Here is a 27,289-nt window from a genome sequence, read left to right as displayed (position 1 = left end):
TTACTGTGACCAAGTCAACCACCACCACCGTCAAGCGCTCTCTCCCTTCTCACGCTATCGATTTCTCTCTCCCTTTCTCGAAATTTTGCATCTCATTGGGAAATCACACTTCTCCTGCTGTCCCAACGGTTTAGAAATGATAGATGGTGGTGCTTACAATGTTAGTAAGATGCTATTGGCAACAATCGTATCATCTTACAAATTGAATGTGTATATTCATCGGTAAGTGGTTTGTGACATGTCATTTAGTGTTAATGCAACTTACCTACCGACGGACGTGCAACAAATGTTGGGAAGATGGTACTAGTGGTTGCTGATAGCATTTCACTGATCTACGTGGACACGTGTCGGATTGAACAATTCCTATAGGGATCTTAACAACAACGAGAGGGGGAGAAAGAGAGAGAGAGAGGAAAAAAGAGAGAGCTTGAAAAAAAGAACGAGAGAAAGAGAGACGAACTGAGAAAGAGAGGAAACAAAAACACAAAAATCGGGGAAGAAGGGGATACATGTGAATAATGAAAAAGAGTAAAAAGAAATACACCAACTTGCCGTTTAAGGTGCCTATAGGAAAAACTGATCATTGAATGGGTCTTGACTCCGTCCCAAAAGCCCGACGGGTTTTGGTCTAACTTGGGCTTTTTGTTGGTCTAGGCAAGGCCCACCAAGTTCAAAACGAAGCCTAGCTTGGAATTGGAGGTTGTCTAGGTCGGTCCAAGTCGCTCTTAAATGGGTCAATCCTGGGTTGAGCCATACCAACCTAATAAATACTACTAAATGCGTGATTGGTTAAATGTACAGATATTAAACTTTTAGCTCATTCTTAATAAAAACTCACACAATGATTACTAACCAACCTTATTGTTTTCAACAAAAAAAGCCAACCTTATTGTCTGTGAGGGTGCTATGTGCACAAAATATTATGACTTAATTTGTGACTTGATGATTCACTTTTACTATAATACAAAAGAATTCAAAGTTTGATTGAAACTACTAGTCTATTATTGACTCCACATGTCACAAATTAAGTCAAGGGAAATGATAGAGTGACTTAGAAATTGGTACTTAGAGGGTGACATATTTCTTCATTTAGAAATAAAAGCGGTCCCCACCGTAGTCAAACTTTGAAAAAACCTTGTCTTTTAGTGATTCCACATCAGCTGGGCACTAAAATGCCCAAAAAATTTGGGCTCTCTAGCATCTCCCGTAAGTCAAAATCTTCTGTGCACCAGCCGAAGATATCTAGAGACCGATCACTCCTTTGATAACGAGTCGAAGCTTTTTGAGCAGGACGAATCGGAGCATGACATTTTAGCTCCAGGCCGGCCGCCGGCGGACCTCTTTCAGGAGAGAGTGGTCTATAATACATGTAGAGAGATAATTCTGCTAAACTAGCACTCTGCAGTAGTATATCCACCAATGAACATAACAAACCTCTTCTCCACAACATTTAAATTGATCAAGAAAAACCCTTCTTACTTCCATCTCAGTTTCTCTACAACCATTGAGATTTCTAAAATACCCACTGATCTAAACCAAACTATTTATTCATTACAATCATGTGCATACACCAAAAATCTCACAAAAGGAAAAGAAATCCATTCATGGATGATAAGAAACGGATTCCTCGATTCCCCTCTTTCTATAACCAGTCTCATCAATATGTATTCAAAATGTAATCGACCCAATTATGCATTTTCCATTTTCAATACTACCCATGATCCAAATTTGTTTGCTTGGAATGCAATCATTTCTGGGTTCATCTCTAATCATCTACCCAAAGAAGCATTTGAATTTTATCAAAAATTGCGTCTTGAGAACAATTTATTACCTGATAAATTCACATTTCCCTGTGTGATTAAAGCTTGTACTGATTTGGCAGAGACATTAACAGTGAGAAAGATTCATGGGGAGTTATTAAAATTTGGTCTTGGAAATGATGAATTTGTTGGTAGTGCTTTGATTAATTTTTATTTGAAATTTAAGTTCATGGTTGATGCTCAACAACTGTTTGAAAGATTGCCTCAGAGAGATGTTGTTTTGTGGAATGCCATGATTAATGGGTATGCTCAAATTGGGGAATTTGATATGGCTTTGGAGGTTTTTGGAAGGATGGTAAAAGAAGATGGATTGGTTCCTAGTAAGTTTACTGTAACAGGGATTTTTTCGGTTTTTTCAACAACTGGAGATTTAAACAATGGACGATCAATTCATGGGTTTGTTAAGAAAATTGGGTATGAGTCAGATGTTGTTGTTTCAAATTCATTGATTGATTTGTATGGGAAATGTAAGCAGGTTGAAGATGCTCAAGAAGTATTTGATAAAATGCTTGATAGAGATATATTTTCTTGGAACTCCATAATATCAGTCCATGAACAATCAGCTAACTACCAAGATACTTTGAAACTCTTTTATAAGATGAGAGAGAATGGATTTCAACCAGATGTTGTTACCATTACTTCAGTTCTTCCAGCTTGTTCTCATATGGCAGCATTAATCCATGGCAAAGAAATTCATGGTTACATGGTAGTTAATGGTTTAAACAAAGATGGTTTATCTTCTAATAGAGTTGATGATGTTTATGTTGAAAATGCTCTTATGGATATGTACACAAAATGTGGGAGTTTAAGAGAAGCTGAATTGGTATTTGAAAAAATGAAAGAAAGAGATGTTGCGTCATGGAACATACTGATCTTGGGTTACGGACTTAACGGACACTTCGAATGTGCACTAAGCACGTTTACAAGAATGTCCGAGGAGAACATTAGTCCCGACGAAGTTACCTTTGTTGGCCTCTTATCGGCTTGTAGCCATGGAGGACTTATAAGTACCGGCCGTGAGATTTTGTCTCGGATGGAACTAGATCATGGTGTGGTTCCGACAGTCGAACATTACGCTTGTGTAGTAGACATGCTCGGTCGAGCAGGACTCATCGAAGAAGCTTATGAGTTGGCAAAAACAATGCCAATTGAAGCTAACTCTGTAGTTTGGAGAGCATTTTTAGCAGCTTGTAAAGTTCATGGTGATTCTGAAATGGCAGAATTTGCAGCAAAAAGAATTTATGAGCTTGAACCAGAGCATTGTGGAAGTTATGTTTTGATGTCAAATGTGTATGGATCTATAGGAAAACATCAAGAGGTTTCGAAGGTGAGAGAAACAATGAGAGAAAGAAATGTTAACAAGAGTCCTGGGTGTAGTTGGATTGAACTAAAGAATGGGTTGCATATATTTGTTACTGGGGATCGGAGTCATCCTGAGTCAGACCGGATTTACAATGGGTTGGACGGGTTGGTAGGTGGGTTACGTGAGTATGGGTACGTGCCGATGTTTGAGCATGGGTAGAATAGAAATATCTTTTTGAATTTATGAGATTTTTGAGAAAAATCAAAAGGGAAGATCATAACAACTTGATTCGAACTCTCATTCTACGGTCCAAGTCAACGACTGATCACTCTAGATCCTAACTGTGACAATTTATCTCAAATTCAATTGTATCCAATTCAGATCATGTAATTTGTGAGTTAAATTGTCAAGCTCAGTCAACTTTGATTTGGATTCACCTGGAACCAGTCTAATTGGCTCGTCCGATTTGGTTGAGCCAACTGGGATCCCGAACCTAGAATTTTTCTGCATTTTGTAAGGGGAAATTTGGATGCTTTGATAACAACTTGACGAATGGCGAGAAAATTCTTGAGAGGATTACTGCAATTGGACGTCTTTCTTCTGGTAATGGTTCCAAAATCTTGAAGTTTTTTTCATGATTTGTTATTTGGTGTTGATTATTATGATTTATGATAAGATTGATTATTTTCACTCTGTTATAATTCGTTTGGTACCCAAACTTTTTATCAGTGGGAATAAGTGAGATCTATTTTACTAGTTTCTGTTTCTCATGTACTCGTGCTCAAAATGTCTTTATGCCGTGGAACTAACAGAGACAATTATTGACCTGATTGGCATTATAGTATCATAAAATGTAGTGGGAAGACTCTGAACGCCTTTTATGGAACAAAAGGCATTTGAACAAGATGTGATTGTTTTAGGTCTTTATAGGGCCATTTTGTGCAAGGTAAACCCAGTCCTTAGTTTTTTAATAATAGTGCAGATACGTCTTTTTTCTTTATTCTTTTAACCAAATGAGGAGGTAAATGTGCCTGTTGATACCAAGGAAACATGTTCCATGGAAGTCTGTTCTTTTACACATGTTCCCCAAAAACAGTTGTTCGGGGGAATTAATGACGTGTATTTGTTTGGAATATACTAAAACCGTATTTATGTCGTACTTTTTTGTTGACATTAAAGTTAATAGGCTTGAATTTTCAAGGAAATAGAAGTGCAATCGAACAGTGGAGACTAGCTTATTTATCTAAAACACACACATTTCTATGAAAATTTACTCATTTCTCTAGTTTCTGCTGGTGAATTTAGCTCATGCTCTGTTTTCTTTTTTGGTTGCCGACCAGATCCAAATGGATGCAGTATCCCAAACTAGTTCCAAGTATTCCAACCACTCTGTGGAAGTCACGCAAATAAATTCTTTATTAGTTCGGCATTCTGACTAACAAGAGACACATTGTTCTCTATGCCGAAGAATCTTCCCACCAGTTAATGAAGTTAGTTCTTGGAAACCATTAGCATGTGTTGAGACTGTTAAGTTATGTTTCTTGAAGATCTTGAGAAGAAAATACGTGATTCTTGTAGGTCACTCAGAGGAAGAAGAAACAACAGCAGGAGTTCTGAGTTAAACGAGGATATGTTCTCCCAGCAACTCTCGAGTCTAATCAATCTGGTGAGGCAAAATCAAGATGATAGTCCTGTGACCCAGTCTCCGCGTACGACACTTCAGTAGTTGATGGAGTTAATCCTGCCAGATTACGACAACTTACAAGCTCAAGCACAAGTCCAACTAAATACAGGAGATGGAGCTCAACTTTCTCTGATAACGAAAGTGAAGGTTTGACTACTCTGTTCTCGTGAGAACGAATGAGCTTTCGTGATACGGGCCTTTTCATGTAAAGAGAGAGATGTTGTTCATTTAGCGCTTAGGGTGGGGTTCAGAAATCTGTTGACGAGCATAATTTCGTGGAGAGAGAAGCATTTTATCGAACTAGGTAATGAAAGCGATTCTGATAAAGATAAAGATATTGACCCAATGAATGCAGGTCTTAATCGATAGAACCCAGATCACCATGATGAAAATAGAGAACAGGGAGAAGCAAATGTGAGGAAAACATGATTGAAACTGCTGAAGGGGAAGGTTGGATTCAATATGTTTTAAGGAGGAGTTGAAAAATCAGGATGTGAGCAACTTTATTGAGACAGTTGCAATCTCCTGAAAATTGTGTTGCTATTCGATTCATTTTGCCTTTATTGTCGTAATTGTAACACCGTGCCTCATGACCTGGCTACATTTATCAATGTGACTCATGAAACATTAACGTGGGATCAACGTCACATCCAAATTCCTATTGAAAACTTAAGTTTCTATTCAAAAAAACAATATATAATCTCTCCAAAATATATTGAATTTTCCAAAAAGTCAAACAAGATAGTGGGATATTGCTATTAGGTTATAATTTTTTTTTCAACTTGTCGACTTAAGGGTGGGAAACGGACCGGGCTGGTAGTCCACAGTCACTTATCTTCCAGTTAGGGTGGACTCGTTCCAACATCCGGACAAATCGGGCGAATACTTGACAAAGTTTAGTTGCCGTCCGTGCCCGCCTAATTTGTGGGGATTAAAATGTGGAGACCCGACTTATTTTGTAGCGATAATATGGTCCGACATTGTAAACTCTTTAAAATGAAAGAGATACAAAGTTCTATAAATAAAAAACGTAGTCTTTTTGTGCACTTACATGTAAGTGTACGGTCTAAATACTAACTATATTAATTGATTATAACTATCTATATACGTGTCTAAAGTAAGTCGAAAATATGAATCGGTCGTACTTAATCGGTCGGACTCAGACGGAAGGCCAGTTAAAGCCTTTTGTCACCGTCTGACTAAACTTGACGGTCCGGACGTGTCGACACATGGGTGAACAAAATCCAAAAAACTTCCTTACTAATGTCACATTATACTAAGAACCAATCATCATAAATAATGACTAATTAATTCACATTTTGAAAAATTTGTTTTTTATGTTAAAATCAAATTGAAACATCTTATTCCAAATTAGGTCCACATAGAAAACAAAGATTCATTTAAGTATATATTTAAATGGAAGGAGTAGAGGAACATCAATACAAAACAAAAACAGAGATAAGGAAAAAAACAGCTAACCAAGCCATGGAAGCAAAACCATCAGTAGTACAATTTTTACAGATCTTCTTCTCTCTCGTTTTTATAAGTTTCTTTACTGTGTTCATACACCTCTATAAAACCCTAATCTTAAAACCCAAGAAACTTCGATCATCCCTTCTAAATCAAGGAATCAAAGGACCTTCACCTACTTTCTTCTATGGAAATATTCCAGATATGAAGAGGATTCAATCTTCTTCTGTTGTCTCTGTTCCTGATGATTCAATCCGCCATGAACATTTCTCCACTATCTTCCCTTATTTCGAACACTGGATAAACGAATACGGTATGTAAATCTCTCCAAGCTTTTATTTGTTCGTTTTGAAATGAAGATTCTTTTTCCATGGGAATTTTGTTGGTTCCAGTTTTAGGCAAAGAAATGGTTCCAGTTGCTACAATCCGGTTCTAATTCAGAACTGGTTTAAGTGAAAACCGAGTAACTAGTTAGTACTGTCAAGTGTCATGTCTTGATATTTTGTCAAGATAAAGACGATTCTCACAACAAGATACCGAGACCCATTTGAAATGTCTTTAAATGTCTTCGAAGGTCCATGAAACCAAAATGTCTTTAAAACGTATGTGATCTTGTATTTCAAACGAATAAGAGAGAGTTAAAGGGATATATGAAATGTCTCGAACGAATAACAAAGACACTTAGAGACATTTGAAATGTTTCAAACAAATAATAACCTAATTGGAACATTGATAGACATTTAAATGTTCCAAACGAATAACGGAGACATTGGTGGACATTTCAAATGTCAACCAATAACACAAACATTGGTAGACATTGCCAGGTCAACCAATGTCCACAACCACAACCAATGTTGGGATAATCCAAAGGGTGAATCAAGTGTTACTGTAACATATATTTTTGACACAAACCTATAAAGAGAAACGTATTTCTGTTGATTGGCGCTTTCTGGAATTCCTTTTTATTGGGAATCTTTGGCTATTGATCAAAGGTTGTTGTGAGAGGATCAAAGCTTTGACACAAACCTATAAAGCGTCCAACCAACCTTAATAACGAGATTGGTCATATGGCTAGACTGGTGACCCACCTCCTTAAATCTTCTTCCTTTCCTCTTTTAGGTACGCAGAGAAGAGGAAAAAAAGGAGAATTTTGTCAAGAGAAAAGGAAAAATAAGAATCTACTAACGGAATAGTTAGTTAGGGACCGTACATACCCTTGGTCAAAATATGGAGATCAAATAGTTGACTTGGTCCGGGACAATTTTTTGGAATCAGTCCTGTGTATGAGTGTGTGCGGCTTAGTAAGTGTGTGTGTGTGTGTGTGTGTGTGCGGCTTAGTAAGTGTGTGTGTATGCTTGTGTCTGAGTGTCCGTGCATGAGTGTGTATTTTGTTGTAGAAAATTTGAAGTTTGGTTTTGATGATGGCTTGTCAGGTCCAATATTCACTTATTCGACTGGAAGCATGCAAGTACTGTTTGTAACAGAACCTGGACTCGTGAAGGAAATCAGCCTCTTGACATCTCTGGATTTAGGAAAACCTTCACATATAAGAAGGGACCGAGGTCCTTTGTTTGGTGAAGGAATCCTCACTTCTAATGGATCACAATGGGCTCACCAGAGAAAAATCATAGCTCCTGAATTCTTCATGGAGAAAGTTAAGGTAATTATTCTATTTTAAGGATCATTTCTTTATGGGATTATCGTTTGTTGTCTTCACCGTATATTGTTTCAGTTTTTACATTCGTATAATTTCACTTTATAGAGATGTGTGCTATTCACATAGATATGTGTAAGTGATACTCATGACTCATGGGGTGATCGTAGATCAATATATCACTTTATAAAGATGCGGGCTATTCTCATTGATAAGTTTCGCTCGTTGACTTTGTCGCGTCAAAATAATCCTGTTGTGATTTTTTAAGGGTTTTATTGTGTTTCGGTACCATATTGTAAGATTCAATTACATCGCTTAAATGTATATGGTTTGTGAGTACCTTCTGATCACCATGTAGATCATCGTCACGAATATTAATCAAGCCCTTGGCGTAAATAGTTGGTAGCTGCAGTTCTCACATACTATGACTTCAAAATGACATTTTACTCTTTCTTTTGATTTTTGTTAGCCTAATGTATCTCTCCTTTGCATGTAGGGGATGATGAATCTAATGGTGGAATCAGGAACTACAATGTTGAAATTATGGGAGAGCAAGATTGAAAGTGAAGGTGGAATAGCAGATATAAGAGTTGATGAGGATGTGAGAAATTTCTCTGCCGATGTGATTTCAAGAGCTTGTTTTGGGAGTAGTTATTTCAAGGGAAAGGAAATATTTTCAAGGCTTAGAGCACTTCAACAACTCATGTCTCTTCAAGGTGTACTTCTTGGTGTTCCTGGCTTGAGGTATTCATTTCCAACCCAAAAACTTATTGCTAATTCTCTTGTTCTTTAGAGGTGGAACTAAGTATCTATACAGAATAATTGCTTTGTATCGGTTACTCTAATAGATGGGTTTCCCCAAACCAATTACTAAAAACGCGAAATATCTTGAGCCAAGTAAGCCCTCTGAAAGGTACTAGCCAGTAGTAGGCTAACTCAGGCTCTAATGTACCTGCGCGTTGATCCTAGTTAACTTCAAACTCTTTGGCCAATCCTGACGTAGGCATGGATCAATGATCGTTTCATATACGTACCCATTGATGATTTCACTTTTACGACTAACGTAAGAGTTGGCTCACTTTAAGTAGAACGAGAAACTTGTCCAGAATGAAACTAAATTGATACATTTCAGGCATCTTCCGACAAAGAAGAACAGAAGTCTGTGGAAATTAGAGAGAGAAATAGGGTCGCTGATTCTAAATGTAGTAAAGGAAAGAAAAGAAACAAAATCAGAGAAGGATTTATTGCAAATGATCCTTGAAGGTGCTCAGGGTGAAGGTCAGGAGGTATTAAACACTGATAGTTTCATTGTTGATAACTGTAAGAACATTTACTTCGCTGGGCACGAGACATCTGCAACTACAGCTTCTTGGATTTTCATCTTGTTAGCTTCACATCCAGAATGGCAAACTCGTGTTCGTGCTGAGGTACAAGAAGTTTGTGCTGGTTCTTTGCCTGATTTCAATATGCTTCGTAAGATGAAAACGGTATGTTATTTTCCTTAAATATTTATATTAAGAACCATATCTGTTTTTTTTCCGGCCCTCAGTTCCTATCATGGATTCAGATTTCTACCAGAAAAGATAGACTCTTAATGGGTTGCTCTTACAGGATTTGTAATGAGTAGTCACAAATTCTTCATTTTCTCAAGCTAATCTGTCGTATCCAACTGTATCGGGTCAAAACAACGAGTATTAGCCAGGACTCAAATATCATAATCTGAGGTCGAACTCATTTAATAGTTCCTTTTTTCTCCAAGTCCGTACTTCCTTCTTTTGAGCTTTTTGTATACTCTGTAATTGGTTGATCTTTCATAACACTTCGCCATGAGTTTTGTTTTCAACCCAAAAGACTAGCTTCTCAGGTAGAGTAGCTTAACCCATGTAAGCTCAAGACCCATTTAGCCCGTTCTACATGAGAATGGACTTATAGTCACCACTCCACAGGAACACTCGGACCCTTCCAAACTCTATAACTCAATCCCAAATAGAGCAGAGTTGATCCAAGTGCCGATTTTGATAACTATTTTTTCCTTGTATCATCCTTGACATTATCCATTTCCTAGTTAGTTTTGAAATCTTTGATTTGATTTGTAGTTAACAATGGTGATTCAAGAAGCACTCCGATTATACCCACCGGCAGCATTTGTAACAAGGGAAGCCTTGAAAGATGCAAAAATAGGTGATATCCATATCGTAAAAGGTGTCAATATTTGGATTCCGACCGTAAAACTGCATCAAGATCCAAATATTTGGGGTGAAGAAGCTCATGAATTCAATCCAGATAGGTTTTCTGGTGGAATTGGCAAGGCTTGCCTTGTTCCACAAGCTTATATTCCATTTGGTTTTGGTCCTAGAACTTGTTTAGGGCAAAACTTTGCCATGATAGAATTAAAGATCTTATTTTCACTTGTACTTTCTAAGTTTTCTTTTACTCTCTCCCCAAAATATCGTCACTCCCCTTTTTTCAGGCTCGTTATAGAACCCGAACATGGCGTTGATTTGGTAATGAAGAGGATTTGAGTTGTAATATGAGAGAAAATTGAATCTTTTGGTTACACATAAATGGTAGATTGTTGTTTGTTGTTGAACTTTTTTACTTGGTTTTATGAATTTTACATTCTATTTGGACAAGTTTGTTTTGCTACCACCTATATTCAATCATCTCAATAGAATTGTTGGTGGTAAAATAATTGATATACGAGGGAAATATATTACTAATCATTTAACTCACCATAAATTAGCAACAAAATTCAACCGAACCAAATCTTAAAATCTCTCAATTATACTTGTATACCTTTTCACTTTTATTTCCTCTGAGAACCTCAGAGTTTCTTTACAAGGAGGCACATTCCATGTTCAGGTTCAACAACAATTCTAAATGCAGGAGTATGTTTGTAGTTAGGAGGTAAGGAGAAACTGAATTTCGAGAGTATCAATGATAACACAATCTTCAATTCTGCCATGGCAAATTTTTGTCCCAAACACGTCCGAGGGCCCATACCAAACGGTATATACACTTGTGGTGTCGTGCAAGCACTGAAGATACCGTGCGCAAATCGTTCGGGTTTAAAGTTATCGGCGTCTGGGCCCCAGATTTCAGGGATCCTGTGCATTGTAGAGATTGGAATCCACAAGTTTATGCCTTTTGGGATGTTAATATCTCCAAATTTCATCTCTTCTAGGGTTTCCCTGGTAACAAGTGTGGTGGGAGGAATAAGACGTAGTGTTTCTTGAATCACCATTGTTACCTGCATTGTGCAGCATAAGTATATCCTAAATTTATTATTTTGAGGTATAGATTCTGCAATTGATTATAGACCGAACCAAAGTGTGTGGCCTGTGTGTGTGCCCTCGTGCTTTCCATGTCCCCAACTGGTCCTGGGCCTCCCTCATCCCAAAAGCTTGCTAAAGAGCTAAGACTTCGCTTACGCGTCTCTCACTCCAAAAAGTAGGTCAAGAGGCGAGGCCTCGCAGTGACCACCACCCCTCTTCACCAACCAATGTGGGATAGCTAAAATAGGGACCACATGGAGAAAACCTGATGCATGGTATTGAAATATGTGGTTTTCGTTACTGCACCCAAATCTTTGACAAGATCTCAGTCTGTGGGTTATAGTAATTAAAATGAGCTGATAGAGCTTTAGTTGAAGTTACTTACAATCTTCATCTTATGGAGCATATCAGCGTCCGGAATGCATCCACCGGTGACATGTAGTACTTCAACTCGAGCTCGAGTTTGCCACTCTGGATGAGAAGCAAGTAACATCAATGCCCATGTGGCAACCGATGCAATCGTCTCATGGCCAGCTACGTATATGTTTTTGCAGTTATCTACTATGAAATTGTCAATTGCTTCTTGTCCACGGTGATGATACTGATCAGCATAAGCACCCTCAAGAATCATCTGTAACAAGTCTTTCTCACCAACAGATTGTTGTTTTCGTTCCTTTACTAAGTTCAAAATCAATTTACGAATCTCTTTCTCTAATCTCCATACTTCTCTGTTGTTTTCGGTCGGGAGATGCCTGCCCAAAAGAAAGGATACAAAAAACATAACGTTACTAGATAGAACTGAACAATCATCCGACTAGGGGTGGACATTCGACCGGGCTGAGTACCCCTCTTTACTTCCTTTTTTATAGGTGGGATGTGCAAACATACTGTACAAACGTACTAATTTCCGATGATCGAAATCAAGAGTACTCATTTTGTCGAAACCTAATGTCCCAGAGCTTCGCTACCAAGTAACATGAGGAAATTAAGGCCAGCATAAGTTATTTGATTACCTTAAAGCAGGAGTTTTAACAAGTAAGCCTGTTCTAGACATAGCCCTTTGGAGTTCTCTGAGCTTTGAGAATATTTCTTTCCCTTTGGTGTAAGAACTCCCAAAACAAGCTTTTGAGATAACATCTGCTGATAAGTTTCTTAAATCTTCATCAACTATTATACCTGCAATTCCTCCTTCCATTTCAATTCTATCTTCCCATGATTTCAACATTGGCACTGCAGATTCCACCATTAGGCCCACCATGCCCTACAAATATGTCAAGCCCATCATATCGTTTTAGTTAAGTTGGAGTGGGTTAGCTGCCCCCTAACCCAACAGACATACACGGTGAAGGTCTGGTCCATGTCTGTAGTCAATCAAGGCCCTGTCATTGATTCCTTGCCTTACTACTCAACCCTGATTTTGACTAGTTTTAATCCCTCGCTAAATGCACCGGGCATAATGTCAAGCAATCGTGAGTTATTGACCTTGACAGAGTTACTACTCCACTCTGTTTAGTTGGCTTATTTTTATGTAGGTTGATCCTAGTTAAACCAGTATTGTACCAAATAGCCCATGGTTGAGGATGAAAATGGGTCATGGTCGGGATTGAGCATTTGTTACATGTTAAAAAGAAAAAGAGGTGAGTTTAACTTGACCCAATCTTAGATACATTACGGTTGATTAGGTTATAGGGTTCGGAATGGGATGGACATGGTATAGGGCCAGGTCTGTGATTGAGCCACACTTGTTTCAACCATGCATGATATTCGTTGGGGTCAGGGTGAAGACTCAAGCTACATACAATTGAGCTTATCCAGTCTGATCTCTAACCCATATCTGGAAGTTAGGCTTTAGGCTAGGCTTTTCTTCTAAACCAACAGCGTATATGAGTGTGCTAGCCTGAAAGTATGGCCCGTCCGAACCTATGGGTATCTCTGCCAGCTCTGAATATTACAACAGTAAGGCCCATCTCAATCTGATTGGGCCTAACATTTTACGTGGTGACAACTGACAAGTAATCGGTTTCCGCCTTCCAATGTGGATCTACAACTCTAAAAATTACAACATCTTGCTCGCCATAACCTTGCTAAAGGATAATAAGGTAAGCTTGACAGGTATGGTGGTTCCTAATGAATATAACTTAATTACCTTAACCTTGTCAATGAAGAACTCTGGTGCTATAATCTTCCTCTGATGAGCCCAAACTTCCCCATTGGACCTAGTAATTCCAAGCCCAAAAAGAGGCCCGAGTTCTCTATTTAGGTATGTAGGCTTACCTAAATCCCATGTCTTGCTCTGGCTTATCTCCTTGACTAGGTTCGGATCTCCTACATACAAATGTTGATCGGTTCCCGTTGCATACGTAAATATTGGACCTACATTGTGTAAAAAGAATTGCAATAAGTAAAGCATATAGTTTGTCGATAAGTAATCCTATAATTCTAAGTGACCCCAAGGATTCCAACTTAGGGTAACTCCACAAGAGCCAGTATATCAATGGAAGCAAAAAAGGCAAACCCAAGCGGGGCCTATAGAATATTTGGGCCAACTAAGATTGAATGTGGCCAAGGCTTCTTGGGAAGCACCTTGGGAAGTTTTATAGGGCCCCATTCTTGTTAAAAGGGCCCCACCTTGTGAATTCGGTACAAGCCCACCGAATTCAAGAGAGACTATTCCGTATGAATCCACCGAAATTCACTCCAGCAGCCTATTTTCGTTGAAAAGACCAAATATAAGTCCAGGCCCAATAAATTTTCCCTCAAAACAACAAGGCCCATATTTTATTAGAAATTTTGGGTTCCTAGTCCAAAAATCTACCCCTAAACACACATTTAGTCCACCCTAATATTAATATAGGATTTTAAGCCAAAATAATAATTATAATGGATATTTAGTCCAAATTAGTTAAAGTATGTATATATGTCAAAGTTAATGCGTTTTTCTACTTATTGTTTCTTGTTTTGTTTCATAAATTACCTGTTATTTATTGTTAAATTTTCATACTTTATTTCATTTTTTTTTATATGTGTCATACATAATACATCATGTATCAACAATGTTTTTTCCAAAACGGAAAAAGACTAAAAACCCATTTTTTGAGAAGATTGGACCTTAAACCCTTTTTGAACTTTATTTTGGACTTAAAACTCATGCACCCATTTTATTATAGTTAGAAAAAGGGAAGTAAATTGAAGGGTTAAAGGAGGAGCATACCATAGTGTTTCCTCCAAAGCCCTAAGTGAGGAAACAAAGTAGGAATATAATCTTCAATTCTTCTTCTATCTGTTGAAGTAGTTTCAGTTTCAGTTTGATTTTGAGATGATATAATTTGAGCCGTCGATTTAATCCTCATCATATCCAAAACATTACCAGTAAAAAGAGAAGGAGATGGTCCCTTTATACCTTGATCTCTCAATTTTTTTCTAATCTTCTCTGGTTTCCACCATAAAACATTATATATATACAAACACAAATTACCCACCACACAAATTAGACTAACATAAAACAACATCTTCATCATCATCATCAATACTTCCATCTCTAATTTTCTCTCTCTAGTCTCTAGATTTGTTTTTCTTCTTCCTATCTCCTTTTCCTGTGTAGAGATCTGTGTGTGGATAAGAAGGGAAGTTTTATATTTTAGTAATTGTGATGATGATGTCAGGATCAGAAAAATCAATTAAAAAAAGTCCACTTCCCACTCAATATTTTACATGAGAGTAGGTTACGTAGGTAGTTGTTCTTATTCCTAAAATAATTAATGGACTTCTTTGTTAAAGATTGAAGTAGTTCAAAGAAAGATGTAGTTCGTTCAATTCAATCCAGTTTCACCACGTTAAGAGAGCAGCTAACTCCCAAGCTGATAAACTGGCGAAATGGTCTAGGAAGCATAGTCAGAGTATGTGGCATATAATCCCTTATTTTTTAGTTTTTATGTACCGTAAGAACTCTTTGCTTCATTAATTATATTGTAGTTCAACAAAAAAAAAAAAAAAAAGTAGACCCTCAAAAGGATTTATCTTATTAGTGAAGGAAAACAAATTATTTTACCAAGGAGAGAGTGTTTTGGAGAAATAAGAAAAAAATTCGAGCTATAATTTTGACTAAAGTTCGCTTTTCTTTTTTGTCTCCCATTATTTTTTTTCCTACTCCGATAATGGTCGATCGTAAATGACTATCGTTAGGACATTTAACTTTAAAAAAAAAAAAAAAAATTAATATCTTCTCATCCGACCATCACCCGCCACTACTATGATTTTCTCTTTCTCCTCTTCCCCTTTATCCTCCTTCCTCTTTACTCTCAATCTGTTCCAGCAAAAGGGAGGGTCCATCCTCTCAGCCGAAATCTGGATCTAGTTTAGGGGATTACCAGATCGGGATTCCATTGCAGTGCACCCTTATATCTGGCGGAGCAAACCGAGACTGAAAAAAGGATGAAAAAGATAAAAGACAAGTGGCAGTGGGAGGCAGAAAAAAGGGAAGAGGAATAGAAGAGAGTAATGGTTGTGGTGGCTGGAGATGAGGAAGAAAAATAAGAAGAAGTTTTGTTGTCCAAACAAAACCCATGATTCTTTAAAAATTTAACAAAACTCACCATTCCCCTTTCAGATCTTGTACCCTGCAAAATTTTCTTGTTTTCTCGAAGCGTCGGTTTTTTACAATATCAAACATACTCTATTTTTCTAAAATTCCCTTCGCTCTCCATATTATCACTGTTTCGACAATAGTAGAGGGTTTCAGTCGAAACCCTCCCTTCACGACGGTTTTACCTTAAACGCTAAAACCCCTAATCGATACTTTCAGAACCCTCAATCAAAGGTTTGAGAACGGCCGTTCGAGTGTGTGAAATGCTCGAGGGTTTACCCTAGAACCTCTCTTGGCGATGAGGGTTTCCGTCAAAGGGAACTCTTCGCTACGTCGAACGATGAGGATATAGAAAAGTGAAAGCTCTAAATAGATTGAGCAGAGAAGGAGAAAGAGAGAGATTGGAGAAATAGCGGTTGCGGTCGGAGGTGGTGGTAGTGGTGGAAGGAGAGGAGGAAGAAGTGGTCGAGGCCTGAATTTTTCTTTCTAAAGGGTCGATGGCGAAGAGGGCTTGGCAAAATAGTTAGATTTTCCACCCCAAACTTTTTGCCCCTCGAAAACTTTTTACTTCTGAAAGCAACGACCTTCTTTAATCATCTTGTACCGACCTATTTTCGTTAAACGTAATTGTGAACTCTATAGGGAACCCAACATTATTATAGAAGCGCCAGTTCGATTAACTCCCACCAGGTTCAAGGCAATGCTACATCAAGACGGAGGGTGCTTCTAGAAATTTCCTTCTTTGTTATGAACAGGTGAATCCATGAATCCTTGTTTATTTGGGCTACACTCAGATGCAGAGCCCATCTATCTGTGTTATCATAATACGATTGGGCTGGAGCCTGGCGTTGAAAATATTTGAGTTAGAGTATCCTGTCAACTACGTCAGGATGGCCGAGTGGTCTAAGGCGCCAGACTCAAGTTCTGGTCTTCGTGAGAGGGCGTGGGTTCAAATCCCACTTCTGACATTGTTTTTCCCTTGTTTTTCTTTTTTCCAAGTTAAACTCTTTTGAAATTTATCAAGTCTTACCACTACCAGATGCATTATTCTATACAGTTTGGAGCCATATATTTAAGACAAAAAAATAATTTGAGATTTAGAGGAACATTAGAATGGGACTCCTCCATTTTTATGTAGAGAGAAGTTATTTACACCTCGAATTAAACAGTAATATGGTCTCTAGTCTTTTGATGTACATCATATGTAACAAATTATTCAATCGGGTTAACACATAAATGAATGATATATTAGTGCGTATACCTGAATAACGACATAATCATCAGAAGCCCTTTAGAGGCGCAAAATTATATAAACATTGTAAGGCATGATGTCTTAAGTTCGAAAAATAAATTCAAATTTTTGTTTTCTCATTTTGTGGAGGAGGGTTGGAGAACACACCATGCATCTGCGGAGGCCGAAGGGGTCAGAACAACCGAGTGGGTTATTTCGAAGACATGATGGTGCCATTACATATAAAAATCGCAAAGTCAAATGTCACATATGTGTCAACACTTGGTTGCTCAAGTGGTTTAAAGTGTTGACATAAACTCCAAAAATCCATAGAGGTCCCTCGTTCGATCCTCAGAGGAGGTGGAAACCTTGAATTATTGAATTTGGGTTATTAGGGTATAAATAATGTAGTTAGGCTATAGTTCATAGTTTAGTTAGCCTTCAGGCATGTTCTTGTTAAAGTTTGGCGGTTATCGTGCTTATCACATCTTTGATGTATCAATGCCCTTGTGACGACTATCGTACATCGTAGTCGATTTCCAAAAAAAAAGATGTCACATATGTGGCCATCATCCTGACTAGTTTAATCTGATTAGTTTCCTTACGAAGAAAACTCGAAAGACATGTATCTACCGATATATCTAGTATTAAATAAGAAAAAAGTTAGAACATCTCCCACAACCCCGTTTTCACGGTTTAGGTTGATCCCATTTCGCTCGTCGTTACTACGGGAATCATTCGTCGTTACTACGGAAATCACTTTTGCTTTCTTATCCTCTAGCTACTAAGATGTTTCAGTTCGCCAGGTTGTCTCTTGCCAGACTGATTGAGAAATTGTGGGTCTCCAAAAGTTAGGGGCCAACAACGGTTAATTGCCGACTATTTATGATCAGGTTGAAATCAAACTAATCAATAGTAGTTTAGCTTCAGTGAGACTTGACTCGATTGAATGGTTCGACCAAACTCAATTAACCTAATCAAGCACGAGAACAAAGTGAAATCAAATAAAAAAATGACAGTTGAAATTAAAGTCAATCTATAAACTATGGTGGATTTGGATCCCTACAAAAGTTTATCGCATAGTTTACTATCTTTTTGAAGTATTAATTATTAATTAATAATATTATATACCTATATATAATTCGGTTTGGGTGGTTTTCAAAAATTCAAGTCGAAGCGAACCTAAATCAGAATCGGTTGGTCGATTTTTCAGTTGAACCCATCTTAGTCAAACTTTATTCGATTTTGCCGAAAAACCATTCAGTTTGATTTGGCCAAGTTCAGTCTAGCTGATTTGAGTTGGTCAGCCATACCAAAACTAATGCAAGTAGAGATAAAATATGAATATAGTGAACCCATTTTCAGACCATTCCTCTAGAAATAAACTTGTATTAAATATAGGTAAGATGCAGTCAAATAAATGTGGCTTCTCTATAGCCACCTCCAAGGCCAAGAATCCGTGATTCCTCTCTCTCTCTCTCCGTTCAAAGTTGGATCAAATCCTTCTTTTCATTTCCTCTTTCTTCGCTTCAATTATTTCAAATGCAAATTCCAAAATCAACCCAATTTCTTCTCGTCCTCTCATTTCCTTTATAAATACTTATCTCCCCAATCATTTCATTGTTTCTCATCAATTTGATCCTCACTGGTATAATTCATCAATCTAGACTTAGGCTGGGAGGAGGAGCCGATCCATTGATTGGTTGTCTCCGTTCGCTCTGGTTTGGTTTGGTTTGGTTCGACTCGTTTTTTTTTAAAAAATATTTTAATACAACCGGACCATGGAAGAAGATGGTTCAAAGCCAAGCCTAGGAGGCCCATCATCCTCGTTTCGACTCCGAAGCCCAAGCTTAAATTGCCTTCGTCTCCGTCGAATTTTTGACGTTTTTGACAAAAATGGTGACGGTACAATCACATTAGAGGAGCTAAGCCGAGCGTTAGAAAAACTTGGCTTAGAAGCCGAGACAACCGAACTCGAATCAATGGTACAATGTTACATTAAAGAAGGGCACGAGGGTCTCGATTTCGAAGATTTCGAATCTTTACATCAAGCTTTAGGAAATACATTTTTTGGATCCGAAGAAGAAAATTACGACGAGTTTTGTGACGGTGGGGCGGCTCAAGAAGAAGCCGATCTAGTGGAGGCGTTTAAGGTTTTCGATGAAGATGGCGACGGTTTTATATCGGCGACAGAATTACAAGTGATATTAGAGAAATTAGGGTTACCCGAAGCAAAAGAAATGGAAAGAGTAAGGGATATGATAATTTCTGTTGATCAAAATCAAGATGGTCGAGTAGATTTCTTTGAATTTAAAGATATGATGCAAAATGTTACTATTCGTCAATCTTCTTCTTGAATTAATTTTCTTTTTAAAGTCTCATTATTCTTTATATTCATATTTTTTTCCTTTCGTTTTCATGGATTATTTATCCATGAAATTTTATATCAGATTCAGTTTTTGGATGAGCATTTGAGTGTTTGATTGGTCCAAGATTTGATTTCTTTTTTCTTTGATCCCCATTTTGTGGCAAATTTGGAGCTCTGTCATGGTTCTATTTATCTCATCAAGATACCCCATCGTAAAAATATGATATTTAATATTGATTAAAATAAGACTATAAAATAATTCACTAATTTTGGGATGATATAATGAATAGTAATGGTAGGGAATAAGAAATATTTGGCAGACATCCGAGAAGGCTTCTCATGAATAGGGGTGGGAATCTGGCAGGTATGGACGTCTACAGGTAGTCAGGCTTCGGGGGTCGGGCGGGCTGGAACAATTAAAAGTTTATACGCTATGGATTTTAATTTATATATGTTGAACCCTAGCTAGCTTTCATAAGAGTTGAAAGAGAGAACCATGTATACCTATTGAAAGCTCATCTACTAACTCATCTCTCTCTCTCTCTCAAGATCTACATCATGAAAGATCTCGTTATCAGGGGTGGCCCTGGGGCAAAGCGAACAAAGCGTCGCTTCGGGCCACCGACTTTTAGGGGCCACCAAAGACATTAATTTCTTTAAGAAATATACAAGAAGCTTAACTCTCTAAGAAAATTATAAGGGCCCCATTTAACAAATGTTAAAAATGGCCACCAAATTTGATGACTTTTAAATGAATGGTGGGTCTAACCGTTTGTTTGACATGAAAAAAAATATTTTTTGAAATTTGAATATCTAAATCATGAAATCCCAATATCCTTTTCTTTGTTCAAGCCAAAGTGTGAAACCGGACCCGAGAACACCCTCTTCTTCTCCACTATGGGATGAGAGATCCATTGTCATCTACTCATCTCACCTAGTCACCTTCCCTTCTTAGATTCTTCAAAGTCATCGAGTTATTGCCTTATTTAGGATAAAACAAATCCTATTTTCTACTAGTATTTATTTACTTTTCTCTCTCCTTATTATATATAAATATACGATCTTTAGATGTTGTAGAGTTTATTAAATTCATGTAAATCTAAATTTCTATTTATTTACTCACTCTCTATCCTGATATATATAATAACAAAATTGACAATATCTAGATGGTGTAGGGTTTATTAAGTTAACGAAAAACTATTGATGAAACCCTAATCTTTAATCCTAATTACTAGAAGCTTTAGAAGAATTGGTGGAGACAAGTGATGATTAAAACACAGTTCATAATGCCAAAAATATATCAGAACAAGACTTTGAAAATTTTGAATTCCTTTTGAGCATGGTTATTTGGCATAATATATTGTTTGCGGTAAACTCTATCAGCAAAACACTTCAAACTGAAGATATAAATATTGATGTTGCATTAGAGAAATTGAACGGACTCATTCGTTATCTTGAAGATTATAGAGAAATGGGGTTTGAAGAAGGCATGATTGAAGCTAAAGAGATTGTCATTAAGACGGGAGTTGAAGCAACATTTCAGAAAAACGTATTATTCGAAGAAAGAAACAGTTTGACGAGAATGTGTGTGAAGATCCATCAATGTCGTCTGCAGAAGCATTTAGAGTTAATTATTTCATATACATATTAGATTATGCTCTTTGTTCATTTAAGAGCAGATTCGAGCAATTTCAAAAGTACAAAGAAATATTTGGTTTTTTGTTTGAGTTAAAAAAGTTAAACTCCAAAGATGATGGTGATTTGAGAGATTCATGTGTTTGCCTTGAAACCTTTTTGCATAATGAGGCATATGACATAGACGGACTAGACTTATTTTCTGAACTGGAAGTGTTGAAGCGTCTTTTACCAAATGAGATCAAAAGACCAATTGAAGTGCTAGATTTTTTGAAAGATAAGAAAGGTTGTTACCCGAACACATGAGTTTCTTATAAAAATATGTTGACTATACCAGTTACCGTTGCCTCTGCAGGAAGAAGTTTTTCTAAGTTGAAGTTGATTAAGTCTTATATTCGATCTACTATGTCGCAAGAAAGGTTAAACGGGTTAACTATATTATCTATTGAGAAGGATATGTCTGACAGTTTTGATTATTTGACGATTATTACTGACTTTGCATCGAAAAATTTCAGAAGAAAAAAATTTCGGTGATTGTAATCATAAAAAAAAACTAATTTGTTTATAAGTATGATGAAAATATTTTGCAGTACTTACGGTTTTCATGTAATACATTTTACAATTTGATAGAAAGGGCCACATTTTCAGACCTCGCTTCGGGCCACCGAAAAATCAGGGCCGGCCCTGCTCGTTATTGATGCCTACCATCAGCCTTTTTAATTGAGAAAACTAACATATTAGGGTGGAAACTAGTAAGGCAAGATTTTGGAGAAGAAACTAATGGTGCGTTTGGTTGCAGGATTCATGAATTCACGGATTCATGAGTCTTTGGCATTCATGATTCCACGGATTCATGAATCTAAATGGTTTTTTTTAGTTTGTTTGGTAACCAATAAGAATTCTAGGATTCTTGATTCCTTCAATTAAAATCATTTGGTTTGTTTGTCTATTATATTTGGATTCTTACAAAATAAGATTCTAATTAAAATAATATCCTTCAAATTCATGAATAATATCTCAAAAACAAAATCTCATCCAAATATTGTCTCTAGGTAACTGAAATTTCATTAATGGTGCGTTTGGTTGCAGGATTCATGAATCCACGGATTCATGAGTCCTTGGGATTCATGATTCCACGGATTCATGAATCCAAATGGTTTCTTTTGGTTTGTTTGGTAACCAATAAGAATTCTAGGATTCTTGATTCCTTCATTTAAAATCCTTTGGTTTGTTTGTCTATTATATTTGGATTCTTACAAAATAAGATAATAATTAAAATAATATCCTTCAAATTCATTAATAATATCCCAAAAATAAAATCTCATCCAAATATTGTCTCTAGGTAACTGAAATTTCATGAAACCTTTTTTTTTCCGTAATTGAAATTTCATGAAATCTATTTTTTTTTCACGAAAATTTCAAACTCATTATTTTCAAAATCATTATTTTTTCGATTTTTTTTTTCAAAATCATTATTTTTTCATTTTTTTTTCAAAAATCTTTATTTCTTTTTCAAAAATCATTATTTTTTTCAAAAAATAGTTATTCCTTTTACAAAATAATTATTCTTCAAAAATAGTGATTTTTGAAAAAAAATATTAAAAAAATAATAATTTTTAAAAAAAAAATATTCAAAAAGTAATGATTTTTTTTAAAAAAATAATGATTTTCGAAAAAAAAATAATGATTTTTGGAAAAAATAATGATTTTTGAAAAAAATAATGATTTTTGAAAAAAGATAATGATTTCTGGAAAAAATAATGATTTAAAAAAAAATGTTTTTTAGAAAAAAAAAAATAATTTTTGAAAAAATAATGATTTTCTAAAAAAATTAATGATTTTTAAAAAAAATAATGATTTTTAAAATAATTATTTTGTAGAAGGGAAATAAATTTTTGTTGATTTTAAGTTTGAAATTTAGGTTTATTAATCCAAAATCCTAGCAAATCCTATGGGGTAGGGTGGGATTTTGGTCCAATACAAATTTTGGAATTAGGAATCCTTAGGATTCAAGAGTCCTAGGATTCTTGGTAGCCAAACAGACCAAGGATTCATGATTCCTACCAAATCCCACTTTTGATAGGAATCCCACTTAGGAATCCTGCAACCAAACACACCATAAACCTATTTTTTTCACGAAAATTTCAAAAATAGTTATTTCTTTCTACAAAATAATTATTTTAAAAATATTACTTTTTTCAAAATCATTATTTTTTCGAATTTTTTTTTTTCAAAATCATTATTTTTTTTTATCAAAAATCATTATTTTTTTTCAAAAATCATTATTTTTTTCAAAAATCGTTATTTTCCAAAAACCATTATTTTTTTCAAAAAATAGTTATTCATTCTACAAAATAATTATTTTTCAAAAATCATTATTTTTGATATTTTTGAAAACAATAGTGATTTTTAAAAAATAATGATTTTTGAAAAAAATATTCTAAAAAAAAATAATAATTTTAAAAAATAATGAGTTAAACTTTTTTTTTTTTTTAAATAATGATTTTAAAAACAATAGTGATTTTTAAAACCATAGTGATTTTAAAACAATAGTGATTTTGAAAACAATTGCGATTTTTAAAAAAATTAAAAAATAATGATTTTTGAAAAAAACAATTTTTTCAAAAAATAGTGATTTTTCAAAAAAAATAATGATTTTTGAAACTATAATGATTTTTGAAAAAAATAATTAAAAGAAAAATAGTGACTTTTAAAAGAATAATGATTTTAATAAATAATTATTTTGTAGAAGGAAAATAATTTTTTGTTGATTTTGAGTTTGAAATTTAGGTTTATTAACCCAAAATCGTAGGGGGTAGAGTGGGATTTTGGTCCAATATAAATTTTGGAATTAGGAATCCTTAGATTAAAGAGTCCTAGGATTCTTGGTAGCCAGACAGACCAAGGATTCATGATTCCTACCAAATTCCACTTTTGATAGGAATCCTACTTAGGAATCATTCAACCAAACACACCATTACTTCATCGCTGTCGAAGAAACAAGATAATGAATCGGGAATAATCTCACCAGTGATAATAGCGTATAGCCCTTCACCATGACCACCAAGAATCATTAAGGAACAGATTCTTTCGCCTTCAATCACAACATCCACCATAACTCTTTTTTTGATATTTGACCTCTCGTTCTTGATAGATTTATTCAAATTCCCCAAAAAATCTAATATCACCGAAATATTATCTGATGAAGTAATAGTTAAGATAGATTTTTAGTTAAGATAGGTTTTCTATCAACTGCAATGAACAATCGGGTTGAAGCTTCCGTGCTTGATTTCTTGATATCGTATTCAAATGCCATTTTAGGGCTTTTCTTTTCAAAACCGAAAGATGGGGAAATATTGATTAACTCATGGTGTTTTTGGTTGCAGGATTCCTAAGTGGGATTTGGTAGGAATCATGAATCTTTGGTTTGTTTGGCTACCAAGAATCCTAGGACTCTTGAATCCGAAGGATTCTAATTCCAAATTTGTAATGAATCAAAATCCCACCCTAACCCCTGGGATTTGCTAGGATTTTGGATTAATAAACCTAAATTTCAAATTTGAAATCAACAAAAATTTATTTGCCTTCTACAAAATAATTATTTTTAAAATAATTATTATTTTTTTTCAAAATCTTTATTTTTATGAAAAATTATTATTTTTATGAAAAATTATTATTTTTTTCAAAAATTATTATTTTTTATAAAAATCATAATTTTTTGAGTTAATTCCTATTTGGCCCCCTACTTTGTGACCAGCTTCCTTTATGGCCCCCTATTTTCTGTAAATTCAAATATGACCCCCTTTTTTATGTAAATGTCCTGACTACCCTTCCTTTAAATTTTTTTTCAAAATAAAATTATAAATAAAACATATGTCCACCTCATTTCCCTCTCCATCACATATGTCTCTCCAAGTCACCTCTCTCTCTCTCTCTTCACCTCACCTCTTTTCCCAACTCACCCCTCTCTCTCTCTCTCCAATTCACTCCTCTCTCTCTCTCTCTCCAACTCACCATTACCTTCTCCGACGAAGTCGCCGGCCGGAAAATTTTCCGGCCGGCAACCTTCAAAAAAAAAAAAATTTCCTCAAATCTCTCTCTTTAAACACTCCGGCAAAGGGGGTTCCCTTTGCCGGAGTCGGTTTGTTCTTGAACTTATACCTCTTGTACATAACATCCATCAAATGTTTATCTTGTCTCTTTGCTGCTTCAGTGACTAAAGCTTTAAGTGCACCTGTTTCACCATATCCAAGTCCCCTTCTTCTAGTTGTGGTTCCAACAGAATCTAACAACACATACCCATCCAAATTCTTGTCGAATTTCACATACTTCCCATCAATTCCTTGAGAAGCATAAAGTACATCTCTAACCAAAACCCCTCAACAATCTCACTCTCTTCGTTCAACAAATTAGCAAACTCACGAAAAGCAATATCTCTAAGATTCTCAGGATCTTTTGAAAGTAACAAAACCCCACCAGTACCAGTCCTATTATTATCTAGGGTTTTTCTAGATTCATCAAATAAAGCAGGAAGACCACCAGATTCAGTGGAAGCAAAGAGACTAGAAGAAACCCTAGAATCAGATTTCTTTTATTTCCTTCTGTCTTCAGAAATGACTTTGAGAAGGTTAAGTACAAACCATTTATTCTTAATAGAGCCAGGACCAGATTTAGTAGCAAATTTACTATAGAGATCGGCAAAAGTTAGGGCATCAGAAGATTTACCTTCATTAACAAAGTGACGCTTAATAGATTCGGCCATAGCTGACTCGTCGATAGAGATTGAAGGAGTCATTCGGCTTCCTAAAATGCGCACAGCATATTTTAAGGACTTCTCTAATTCGACGGAAGGAAATGATGATGATGATTGTGGTAGTGTTGTAGTTGGGGGAAGTAGTTGAAGAACAAGCTCTTTGACGAGATCTAAGAACTTATGATCGTATTCTTCCATGGCGGACAGGAAGATGGTAGTTAGTGGTTACTCGTTAGGTTAAGTGAGAGAGTGTTAATGTAGTGAGAGAGAGAGTTTAGGGGTTTAGAGAGAGAGATGAGAGAAAAAAAAATTGAAGGTCGCCGGCCGGAAAATTTTCCGGCCGGCGACTTCGTCGGAGAAGGTAATGGTGAGTTGGAGAGAGAGAGGAGTGAGTTGGAGACAGAGAGAGGTGAGTTGGGAAGAGAGGTGAGGGGGAGAGAGAGAGGGGTGACGTGGAGAGACATGTGTGGTGGAGATGGGAATGAGGTGGAATTAATGTTTTATTTATAATTTAATTTTGAAAAAATATTTAAATGAAGGGTAGTTAGGACATTTACATCAAAAAAGGGGGTCATATTTGAATTTACATAAAATAAGGGGCCATAAAGGAAGCTGGTCACAAAGTAGGGGGCCAAATAGGAATTAACTCTAATTTTTTTTATTTTTTTTAAATTTTTTTTTTTTCAGAAATCATTATTTTGTTTAAAAATCATTGTTTTTTTAATTTTGTTCAAAAATCGTTTTTTTTTCAAAAATCATTATTTTCCAAAAATCATTAGTTTTTCAAAAATCACTATTTTTGAAAAAAATATTGACTTTTGGAAAAAAAATAAGAGTTAATTCCTATTTGGCCCCCTACTTTGTGACCAGCTTCCTTTATGACCCCCTATTTTCTGTAAATTCAAATATGACCCATTTTTTATGTAAATGTCCTAACTACCCTTCCTATAAATATCTTTTCAAAATAAAATTAAAAAGAAAAGATAAATTCCACCTCACTTCCCTCTCCACCACTTATCTCTCTCCACGTCACCTCTCTCTCTCCAACTCACCACTCTCTTCTCCGACAAAGGTCGCCGGCAGGAAAATTTTCCGGCCAGTAACCTCCAAACTTAAAAAAAAAAAATCTCTCATCTCTCTCTCTAACCACTCCATTTTGGTTAGAGAGAGAGATGAGAAAAAATGGAGAATCTAGACCATAAAGCAACTAAAAATCAGTTCATGTGTATAAATGAATGCATATCAAAGACGAGTTAAAAAACACGAAACTGGAGCAAGACAATCACAGATTTCAAAAGGACCAACTACAGAACTACTTTGATATCTCCTTCTTCGTCTTCACTGTGCTTTACATTGTTTGCAGTGAAATTCAAGTCTAGGGTTCTTAGATCTAGATCTAGGGCATTTTTAGTATCTTTCTTTAAACAATTGGACAGATCAAAAAAATTTGAAATCTATGCACGCACAACCACCATGAAAACAACTCTGCAACATAGATCTCTTATACAACTATC

The 27,289-nt window shown here is 35.9% G+C and overlaps 4 protein-coding genes and 1 non-coding gene across 10 annotated transcripts; 4 read left to right on the top strand and 1 right to left on the bottom strand.

Annotated features, from left to right (window-relative positions):
• Positions 1-897: 897 nt before the first annotated feature.
• On the top strand, positions 898-5,175 carry LOC147549831 (Pentatricopeptide repeat (PPR) superfamily protein). 5 transcript variants are annotated; one of them, XR_015237064.1, is made up of 3 exons: positions 898-1,028; positions 1,212-3,726; positions 4,702-5,175. XR_015237064.1 is itself a non-coding variant. In XM_086666703.1 (2 exons), exon 2 carries the CDS (start codon positions 1,420-1,422, stop codon positions 3,340-3,342), a length of 1,923 nt encoding a protein of 640 aa, XP_086522829.1. In that variant the 5' UTR covers positions 898-1,028; positions 1,212-1,419; the 3' UTR covers positions 3,343-3,893. The 5 variants fall into 5 exon arrangements, 1 of the variants encoding a protein (XP_086522829.1); XR_015237062.1 differs by having other exon boundaries at positions 987-1,028; positions 4,464-5,175; XR_015237066.1 differs by lacking the exon at positions 898-1,028 and adding an exon at positions 4,464-4,613 and having other exon boundaries at positions 1,215-3,726.
• A 1,005-nt stretch (positions 5,176-6,180) lies between these two features.
• On the top strand, positions 6,181-10,521 carry LOC147549830 (cytochrome P450 714C2-like). The gene is made up of 5 exons (XM_086666700.1): positions 6,181-6,590; positions 7,711-7,937; positions 8,428-8,675; positions 9,064-9,418; positions 10,028-10,521. Exons 1-5 carry the CDS (start codon positions 6,224-6,226, stop codon positions 10,451-10,453), a joined length of 1,623 nt encoding a protein of 540 aa, XP_086522826.1. The 5' UTR covers positions 6,181-6,223; the 3' UTR covers positions 10,454-10,521.
• A 108-nt stretch (positions 10,522-10,629) lies between these two features.
• LOC147549829 (cytochrome P450 714C2-like) lies at positions 10,630-14,860 on the bottom strand. Of its 2 annotated transcripts, none has more exons than XM_086666701.1 (5): positions 14,418-14,860; positions 13,353-13,579; positions 12,220-12,467; positions 11,592-11,958; positions 10,630-11,181 (listed from the first exon to the last, which is right to left on the bottom strand). In XM_086666701.1, exons 1-5 carry the CDS (start codon positions 14,740-14,742, stop codon positions 10,756-10,758), a joined length of 1,593 nt encoding a protein of 530 aa, XP_086522827.1. In that variant the 5' UTR covers positions 14,743-14,860; the 3' UTR covers positions 10,630-10,755. The 2 variants fall into 2 exon arrangements, with proteins under 2 accessions (XP_086522827.1, XP_086522828.1); XM_086666702.1 differs by having other exon boundaries at positions 13,359-13,579; positions 14,418-14,813.
• Positions 14,861-16,672: 1,812 nt separating this feature from the next.
• TRNAL-CAA (transfer RNA leucine (anticodon CAA)) lies at positions 16,673-16,756 on the top strand. The gene has a single exon. It is a non-coding gene; the product is annotated as a tRNA-Leu (tRNA).
• Positions 16,757-18,642: 1,886 nt separating this feature from the next.
• LOC147549827 (putative calcium-binding protein CML43) lies at positions 18,643-19,489 on the top strand. Its single transcript, XM_086672052.1, has one exon. The coding sequence runs from the start codon at positions 18,801-18,803 to the stop codon at positions 19,374-19,376; it is 576 nt and encodes a 191-aa protein (XP_086528178.1). The 5' UTR covers positions 18,643-18,800; the 3' UTR covers positions 19,377-19,489.
• Positions 19,490-27,289: the final 7,800 nt, after the last annotated feature.

This window comes from Eschscholzia californica, unplaced genomic scaffold (genome assembly GCF_041429995.1).
Source record: "Eschscholzia californica isolate CP2 unplaced genomic scaffold, dmEscCali1.0.p SCAF_3, whole genome shotgun sequence".
Classification (NCBI taxonomy): Eukaryota; Viridiplantae; Streptophyta; class Magnoliopsida; order Ranunculales; family Papaveraceae; genus Eschscholzia; species Eschscholzia californica.
Note: the sequence above shows the minus strand (reverse complement) of the source record. Positions and strands in the feature narration are given on the sequence as shown.